At 43.6% G+C, this 9,732-nt stretch overlaps 1 protein-coding gene across 1 annotated transcript; it reads left to right on the top strand.

The window, feature by feature from the left end:
* Nucleotides 1-717: 717 nt before the first annotated feature.
* MAPKAPK3 (mitogen-activated protein kinase-activated protein kinase 3) lies at nt 718-9,389 on the top strand (the record flags this gene model as incomplete). The annotated part of the gene is made up of 6 exons (XM_010152871.1): nt 718-844; nt 2,502-2,577; nt 2,756-2,880; nt 4,894-4,979; nt 7,473-7,553; nt 9,011-9,389. Coding segments are annotated over 6 exons (654 nt in total), but the record flags the coding sequence as incomplete, so codon positions are not given.
* Between the last annotated feature and the right edge of the window lie 343 nt (nt 9,390-9,732).

Below are 9,732 nucleotides of genomic sequence, written 5' to 3'. Positions count from 1 at the left end.
GCTGAACCCAGCACACCAGACCTGACACCCACTGGGCCTGTTGAGAGTCTTGGGATTTGCTCTCCTAAATATCATGTTGAGAAGGGTCTTGATCCTTGGTCTGAGTGAAAATGCTACCTGTTGAGAGGGAACTTTTGGCATGGTATGGTGGGGATGTGAGAGATGTGAGAAGACCAACATGCTGGTGGTGATCCAGGCAAGCAGGACTTGTTTGAGAACAAGTCTCATGAAGTCTAGAGCACAGCTCCTGTGAGGAGCAGCTGAGGGAGCTGGGGGTGTTCAGCCTGGAGAAGAAGAGGCTCAGGGGAGACCTTATCGCTCTACAACTCTCTGAAAGGAGAGTACAGAGTGCTGGGGGTTGGTCTGTTCTCCCAAGTGACAAGTGATGGGATAAGAGGAAGTGGCCTCAAGTTGTGCCAGGGGAGGTTTAAATGGAAATTAGGAAAAAATTTCTTTATGGAAAGGGCTATCAGGCATTGGAATGGGCTGCCCAGGGAGGTGGTGGAGTCGCCATCCCTGGAGGGATTTAAGAGACATGTCGTTAAGGTGCTGAAGGACATGGTTTAGTGATGGTATTAACAGTTCTGGGTTAACGGTTGGACTTGATGATCTTAAAGGTCTTCTCCAACCTAGAAATCATATGATTCAGTGACCTTTCAGCTCATCAGAGGCATCTCTTCATTGTCCAGTTCATGCTTTCTCTTGGTGACCTTTCAGCCTGAAAACTTGCTTTACACGTCTAAAGAGAAGGATACGGTACTCAAACTCACGGACTTCGGCTTTGCCAAAGAAACCACTGTACAAAATGCGCTGCAGACCCCCTGTTACACTCCTTATTATGTGGGTAAGTTACCCAAGATGCATTTCTTTTGTGCTTCAGTCTATCGTCCTTCCCCTTATGGTGGGCCTGCGGACTGCAGGAATGGGTGGGAAATCTTTTATTGTGGATGTAATGCAAAGAGGTGGCCTGCAGAATTTAACCTGGAATCCAACCTGCCCCTGGTCTGGTTCCAGTACAGTTCAGTGCTCCTGCTTGCTTTCTTGGTTGCAGAGGAAACAGCCTTAACAGGGGATGCAAATGAGGATCAAGGAGAGAGAATACATTGCTTCTGATCACACTTGAATTAATCCTGATGTTTCCTCTAAATGATGCAATAAAAGCCATAATTTGAGCTCAGATTCATGATTATTTGGGTGTTTCCTTGCAAAACTTCCCTTACTAATGCAATAAAAGTGAACACGGTGAGTATTCCCTCAGCTGTAAAGCTGCTTAAAGCTGGCAAATGGAGGAAGTAGTAATAAAAGATCAAAGTGACTTAATCACAGCTGAATTTTTGCCTGCATTTTGTCCAAAGACAGAGCACCGTGTAGTGAATGCCACAGTAGACTGTCCTTTACGCACTCATTTTGGAGTACGTCCCTTTTGGTCTTTGAGTCAATAGTCATTCACCATATGGTATGACTGAGGCGGTCTGTGCTTGGAATTTCTTTGGAGGAAACAGGGCTTCATTTTTGGAAGAATTAGTTCTTTTCTACAATGTAAGTTTTTCTTTTTCTTTTTTTAATTGAAAGATGGTGGTGTTCATCCTGAGCAGAGAATGATGACAGCCATATTTTTTCTTATGCTTTCTTATATATTTTTTGTAAGCTGGGTTTAGAGATAAAATGTTAAGGAATTCAGGCATATATGTTTTTATGCCTTTATATTTGTACATAAACAGGCTGACATTTCCCTTCTCAACACCTTTTTATAAACCAGCATGATTGCTCATATGCTTAGAGAGTCATTTCCCTTACAAAATCAAGCTCCCTGCCAGTTCACCTGCCCCAGGGAAAAAAAAATCTCCTCTAAACGTGTATATCTGTAATTTTGTTGCTTAGTGAAAAAATATAATGCTCTGGAGGCCAAAGAAAAATACATTGCTGTGTAGTTGCTGGAGCTAAACACACTCCACCTAGGCATCGTTCAAAATTTTATCACAGCTCAAGTAGGTCCTTTCTGCTCTGATTTCTGGAACATATGCTCCTGCCTCTTTCAGTGCAGTGTCTCCCTGTACACATTTAGCTATAGCTCCGTCTGCTTTTCTGTAAGCTTAGTACTTTCTTGAGCAGAGAGACACTGAGGTGAAGATTCAAAATTTTATCACAGCTCAAGTAGGTCCTTTCTGCTCTGATTTCTGGAACATATGCTCCTGCCTCTTTCAGTGCAGTGTCTCCCTGTACACATTTAGCTATAGCTCCGTCTGCTTTTCTGTAAGCTTAGTACTGAGCAGAGAGACACTAAGGTGAAGAGTAGGGCATTTTGCCAGCTCCATTCCTCCCTTTTAAAGTTACATTAGGTATGTTTGGAATTTGACAATAGAAAATACTACCCAGTTCCTGCAGTGAGCTGCATTTTTTCAGTGCCTCCGATGTTTGTTGTTGAAGCGTGCTGTTACCTCTAAGGTGATGGACATGAAGTATCTGGTACTCGGTTCATTTCTGGTTTTAATCTTCTTCAGCCCCTGAAGTCCTTGGTCCTGAGAAGTATGACAAATCGTGCGACATGTGGTCGTTGGGTGTCATCACCTATATTCTGTAAGTATTTGGGAAGAGGCTTGGTGAATGGAAAAAAAATACATCTTATCAAACCTGCCCTTAGAAGGAGTTAATCACTAGGATCATGTAACCCATAGAAGAATATCAGCTTGTGTGGGACTTTTTAAGAGATGAAGGACTTCCCTAGTTATGAGAGTTCTTTTGTCCGCTCTTACAGCCTGTGTGGGTTTCCTCCATTCTACTCAAACACTGGTCAAGCTATTTCTCCAGGGATGAAGAGAAGAATTCGGATGGGGCAATACGGGTTTCCCAATCCAGAGTGGGCTGAAGTGTCAGAGGAAGGTAACAGCGCTCACGGCTACTGATGAGTGTGTGTGTGGTGTGTAGTGGTAGAGTGCTGACAAGTGACTGTTTCTAAAAACCTGTCTTAGTTTTTATTTCCCTTTTATTTAGAATTTAAATTAATTTTATGTAAGGTGATACAGAGAACGACTGGGAACTCAAGACACCAGCCAGCAACCTAAGTATTACAGACAGTAAATGGCTACTGAAAACTTTCTTTCAAATTCCAGCTAGTGCTAGTGAATGCCAAGATTAAACCCCCTGGAAACAAAAGTCTTTAATCCTGAGAAAGGAGGCTGCCAGGACAGCTGCAATGCAAGCTGAGTTGGAAGAAAGGCAAACTGTCGTAAGAGCTCATTCATCCTTTGCCCTTCTTGGTGATACAGCCAGCAAGGATGGCAAGCTTTCATCCTAGCTTTTTTTTTGATGTGGGAACTTGCCAGCCACCACTTAAATCAAGGTCAACAATTTATTCTGTATAAGTCATTGTCCAGAAGCTGTTGCTGTTCGGCTGTGACCTGGATGGGCTCAAATCAGGGTCCTGAAAGTGGATGTTTTTGCTTCCCTCTCATTCTGACAGCCTCACAAGCTGGAAGTCTCACCTGCCCGTCATATTAGAGAGAAAGGTTAGCAACCTTTGGGCACATGTTCTAACAAGCCCTTCATGTTGCTGTTGCTAGCATCCTGTTGCCGTCTGCTGTTAGCAATAACAAATCATCATTGGATGATGCTGTGATCTGTGGCACTTCAGCCCCTCACTGGATCTCATGGCTGCGTGTGCAGCGTGGACTCCTGAACATTAATAAGGAAGATGTTTTACCTAATACTTTTTCTGTCTGGGGTCTTGTTCATCTTAACAGCAGTTATGTTGGAAGTTTGGTGAGAGAACATTGGCTTGAAAAATCTGTCGGCTTTCTGTATGCTTGTCGAAATGAAGATGGGTGCCCTCTGCCTTTGATCAGCTAATTTATGTGAACTCTTTTAAGCTCAGGCAGCTTCAGCAGACTGCTGCTTTTTGTGCTCCTTTGTACTGTTTTTGTCATGCTTTTCTTTATCTCATCGTTCCTTCATGGCATCATCCATGGAGGCTTCCTCTAAATTCCCCACCAACTTCCTGTAATCCTCTTAATGGACTCTGTTTGTGGTCCCCTCCTTTTGTTTCCTTGTACATTTGAGACTCCAGGTAAGCTCTTCAGTAAACCTCCTTTGCAGCTTCTCTTGATAAACTAAGGTCTCAACTTGTAATTCTGACAGCTTCTTACAAGCATTTAGTATCTCACATCCAGTCTTTCTAAGAGAGAACCCTTCTTCAGAAGTTTTTGTAGGTTCCCCCAAGGAAGTTGTGTTGAAGTCTTTCTAAATAACTTCCCTTGGATGTATTGTTCCCTGTCTGTCTGCCCGCAGTAATGAAACTCTTCCCCAACTCTCATCACCTCATATCTCAGTGACTTAGTACTTGCTTTGGCAGATGCCAGGTTCACAGAAAGTTGCTACAAAGCCTGTTTGTGCAATCAATTTCTTTGACTTTGTTGTCCTTTTAGTGGCCTCTTAGTTGTCAAAGAAAAACGTATTGTCTTTTTTCTCCCCACAGCATGTGCTATTCTTTGTCTTCCATCATTTCTCAGATCACCAGCTTACGCATTCATTCAGCCCACAATGCCAAGCTTGTCGCCATCTTTCAGACAGGTGGCTTGGCAGCTTTCTGTTCCCGTGTTTCTCCTTTTCTCAAGTTCTTGCTCTCAAAACAGCTGGTTTGGTGATGTAGATAGCATAGATGGAACCCCAAACCTTTGTCCTTCCTTCTCACCTCTCGTTTTGAATGTTTTCGTGTTCTGCCTCTTTAAACATAAGAACCAACCACACTATACATGGTGTCTTAACATGGTATCAGCAGTAGGTTGGTGTTGAGTTCTGCAAAATTATCTTTCTTCATTCGGCGGGTCTTTGTGTTCTCAAGGTTATTTGGGAATGCAGTAGTAGACTACAACATGCCATGTCGGTCCTGTTTTTCAGCCAAGCAGCTGATTCGCCATTTACTGAAGACTGACCCAACAGAGAGGATGACAGTTTCTCAATTTATGAATCACCCTTGGATTAATGTGAGTTTCATATCTCTTTTTACAAAGCAGCAGGATGAATTCTTACATGCCGAACTTACATGTAGCTCCACATAGCACAGCAAAAGAAGGATGGTGATTACTGTTAATAACTTTAATTAACCTCCTGTGCCCTCCACAGAGGGTCATCTGCCTGCAGAATCACAATTCTTCGTGGTGTTACCAGAGGACACACACAGAGAGACACCCACAATAGTGTCCTTGGAAGCAACAGCCAAATGTGTCTCTGTCTTCTGCGAGCAGGCAGTCACTGTTGACTCGGCAGCATATGTGTGTGTTACTCTCTTTAAAAATATAAAAATAAACTGTATGTGCTTACTTCATCGGGGCAGGATTTAAAGAGAGCTATTATTAGTGGTCTCAGGCACCATTGTGCATTGCTGTGTTAGTGTGAACACAGCCCTATGCTTAGCGGGAATTCTCATCCTGGGCAGAGTTTGGAAATGCGTAGGGGAGGAGCAAGGGTCACGGCTTAGTGCCCTGTCAGAGATTGCCAGATAGGATGGTACACAGAGCTATTAATGGTCCCAGCTCAGGTTTCATTCTATGGCTTAGTTGAGTTTACTTTTCCTTAAAAAATACTTACCAGCAGAAAAAGGTGTACTGTGGAATGCCCTGTTCTCTCACAGTGCTTTCTCTGCCTGTGCTGGTCCTCAGAGGAAGGGGCAGGAACAGAGGCATGACCAGTAGTCAGCATTTCTATCGCGCCTGTTTGAACATCTGAAAGCTCTTGGAGTTGTGTAGAAGGGTACCTGTATAACACCCTGATGAAGCAGAGAGATGTTTTCAGTTAGAGTTGTGAAACCTGAGAAATTAGAGTTACAAAGGCTCTATAGGACTGGAACAGAACCTAGACAATGTTTCTAAGTCTTTGTTAACCAAATAAAAATGTAATCGCTGTTCAGAATAAATACCTCCAGCTTTAAGCGTTCGAAGACCCAAGAAGGAGGTGTTCCAGAAGTCAGCAGGCGATGAATTCCACAGAATGAGTGCCTAATAGCGAGGAAGCTACCACCTACAATGACACATGTTACTTGAAATATGCATATAGCCAATTAATAAGGAGGAGATTAGAGACAGGGTTTCTAATATATAGACTCGGCTGCACCAGCAAGCCATGCTAGAATAGCTCCAGGAGCTGCAGATTGGCTTTTTTTTTTTTTTTGCTGAACCTATTGTTCCCATGCAGCAGAGGGAGGGAGAGGGAAAGACAAACACAGTGAATGTCTGCGTTATTCCTTTTCTTTTCCTAAATCCCTGAATGGGAATGTGTATGGGGAGATGCCTTGCACAAGCAGCGGAGGAGGGTGTTTGTGTCTCCTCTTTTTTTTTTTTTTAATTAGATGGATGGCAGAAGGAGTATTGTGGACTATGCAAAAACTGTCAGTTTAGGTGGAGCATAGAATCCTCTAGTTAGCTCATAGATAAGATTTATTTAAGAAGTGTCTCATAGCAGGTAGGAGGCCACCTTCAGCACCTCCTCAGGGACACCACCAAAGCCAGACTGCTGGTTTTCTGTTTCCCTCCTCCCTGCTGTACATGATAAACCATACCCTGACCAGCTGGGGTCCTTTCCAGAGGATGCAGGAGTCAGGATTTCTGCTTCCACCTCTGTAACTACTGCAGAGGTGCTGTTAGCTCAGCGGAGTATAAACACCGCTTCCGATGTAATGCTTATTTTACAGTGACACATACAGGGATCTCCTCAGACTTTGTTAACATGCAGCTGCGTAGGGCGTCACAGCAGTAGACAGCAAGTTTGGGTAGAAAGCATAAGGGACATGGAATATGAGTTTATGGTTTGGGTTATGGACTGGCAAGAAATACTATGATTCTTGCTGAATTTAGCTAGGGAACCGTGCTTCGTGCTTCAGAAATTGTACCTTATTCTAATTTAAAGTATCTACTGATCTTTCATGGCAGGTGAGCATAGATCTCAGTTTTATGTGGAAGAGCATCTCAAGCAATGCACTGTCTTCTGAACTGCGCCTTCCTCTGAATAATAGCATAATTTCCTCTTTGGGGCACACTTAGGATCTGCTAAGCTGGTAATCACAATTAACATATATGTACAAGAAATTTTCTCCCACGACAAGTCCTAGAAGATAAAGGTCAAATTAACCACTTCAGAACACTGACTAATGAAGAGTGAAATGACAGTTAAAACCTAAAATGTACATAAAATTTTATCCAACAGAGGGTTCTTTGTTGGCCTGGAAGGGAGCAGAGTGAAACACAGTCAGCACTGATTTCTCTTTCCTTTTGTTCTTTAAGGACACTGTCATGTGGGGACTATAGTCCTTTTCTACCTCACACATGAAGTAGCTTGTGAAATGATTGAAAGCATAAATAATGAGGGCCACTGAAGGACATGACATAAACTTTCATGCCCCCCACATACATAGAAGTGCCAGCGGTCACTTCCCAAATGTGGTTTTGCAGAACGCTTCTTTTGGTATTTTTCCCTTTTCTCAGAGATCAATGGCAGTGCCACCGACTCCTCTTCATACTGCTCGGGTCCTGCAAGAGGACAAAGACCACTGGGATGAAGTTAAAGTGAGTCAATCGTAGTTCAGATTTCTTGAGGTCAAGTCTGATAAGAGATTAGATGGGCTGGCTTCTCTGCATGTGCTTATTTCCTTGGAGATACGGGTATTTTGAATGCAAACATGTTAAATAAGGGGAACGCCAACAGTCCTGCTTAGAACAGTAGTGTGTATGATAACTGTTTACAAAAGAAAATTGTGATTTGGGTTTCATCCGACAGCCTTACCGCTGTGCCAGATACCAGCAAAGATGATCAAAGTCATTAATGATGCTGCCTGCTGAGCCGCTGTGTGTCACCGCAGAGAAGGGACAGCGTTGAGGGAGCTGGCAGTTCATTACAGTGAAGAATTGGATGAAAATGTAGGGGGACAGGGCGGGAGGGTTGAGCTGCGTTCTGATTTTCTGCTCTGTTCTTGTATTGTAAAACAACATTAAATAACCTTAGCTTTGTCTTGTTGTGACATTTGGTGAGGGGAGATAAAAATATATCTGTCTTTCCCTTAATCCAACCAGGTGCCTCACCTACTGTTTGTACTGCTGACAGTTGAATGCTTCCTGCAAAGAGAAACTGTAGGGCAGACTAAAAGTTGTTTGCAAGCTTTATCTCTTTCCTGCTGGCCTTTATCAGGTTGGCATGCTTTTACAATTAATTCTGAATTTTTTGCACTTACAATGCTTGGCATTTTGGTAGTTGCAACATTCCTGTGGTGTGGTTTACTGATCACCGATTTATTTAAAAGATGTATAGAACTGTGTAATGTTAAAATTTCACAGGACCTAGGCAACGTTTGCCTCCTGAGTCAGAGATGAAACAGTTGCACTGAGCCTTCTTCATTTTCATGTTTCTGAGAACTTCTTATACTTGGGCTTTGTATAGGTCCCAGAGGTATCCCCTTGGGCACTCGCATTCCTATAATGTTTAATCGTTTTTCCTTTCCTGAGCTAAACGCGTAGACGTTCATTGACTTAAGCAGATTTTTGCTTAAAGCCTTATTAAAAAGTTCAAGATTTGCCTGCACTTAAACAGTAATTCCAACTAAGGCAGCATATGAATTTGAAGCACATCCTTCTAGTGGATTTAGTGTGGACGCTGTATTTTTTTTTGGTAACAGAGCGAGGGAAACAGCGCTCGGAGTCCTGGTGTAAGAAGCCCAGGCTCAGGAGCTGGTGAAGGCTCAGAGCCAGCCGGTAAGGAATGCTGGGCACAGGGGCATGGTGGAATTTAGGCCAGCAAGTGTGGTCCTGTGCGCTCACATATGAAAGACTGCGTGAATAATTCCTTCTGAGTGAGTCCATGAGTAGAACGAAGCCGTTAGTCATAGTCCAGTGCAGCAGAAAGGGCCTGGCTATTCTGGCCGTAGTGTAACAGAGGGTTCTTTTTTGTACCTTCATCCCCTGGCAGTAGCTGGGGGGGGCTGTGCGCTCTCTGCCTCAGGGTTTTCAGTAACATGCTTCCTTGGTTTCAGGAGGAGATGACCAGCGCTTTGGCTACCATGAGGGTGGACTATGATCAGGTGAAAATCAAAGACTTGAAAACATCCAACAACCGCCTCCTCAACAAACGCCGTAAGAAGCAGAAGCAGGCAGGCACCTCTTCTGCAGCCCCGGGGTGCAATAACCAATGAGGAGAGAAGCCAAGGACCATGGGTGGAGGGTAAAAGTTAAAAGGAACAATTTAAAATCGGTGTGATCAATTCAGCCCGTACCTCAAAGGCAGTGAGAGCATGAAGAAGCTGTCCTGCAAAGAGGGAGCAGTGTGGAAGATTACATGTTTATAACTTGAATCAGGGCTTTGCTTTTAAAGGCTGATGTGTGTGACACGCTTCTGTGGCGTACGGCTAGGGAAGGAACAGCAATGCTGGTGGCACTGCGCGTTTTTGCTTTGGCTTCAACTGTATGGGACAAGAGGAGAGGGCAGGAGGCAGTCTCGGCATGGTGATACAGCGAGGCTTTAACGGCCATCTACAAGAGTAACTTATGCTACCGTTTAAACTTGGGAATAGCAAAAATGCCAAGTGTTCTGCTAGGGGTGTTTTAGTAGTTCAGACGTGGGTACTGAGAAAGGAGAAAAATGTCACTGCTCTGTAAACAAGTAGCACAGGTGCGGTTCTATGATGGATGCATCCATCTGGACAGCATTTCACCTTAGAATTGGTAATAATATTTCCAAACTTACCTCCTAAAGTTA

This window comes from Eurypyga helias, unplaced genomic scaffold (assembly GCF_000690775.1).
Source record: "Eurypyga helias isolate BGI_N326 unplaced genomic scaffold, ASM69077v1 scaffold38605, whole genome shotgun sequence".
In the NCBI taxonomy this organism is placed as follows: Eukaryota; Metazoa; Chordata; class Aves; order Eurypygiformes; family Eurypygidae; genus Eurypyga; species Eurypyga helias.
The sequence above is the reverse complement of the archived record's forward strand: the minus strand, read 5'-3'. Positions and strand labels throughout refer to the sequence as shown.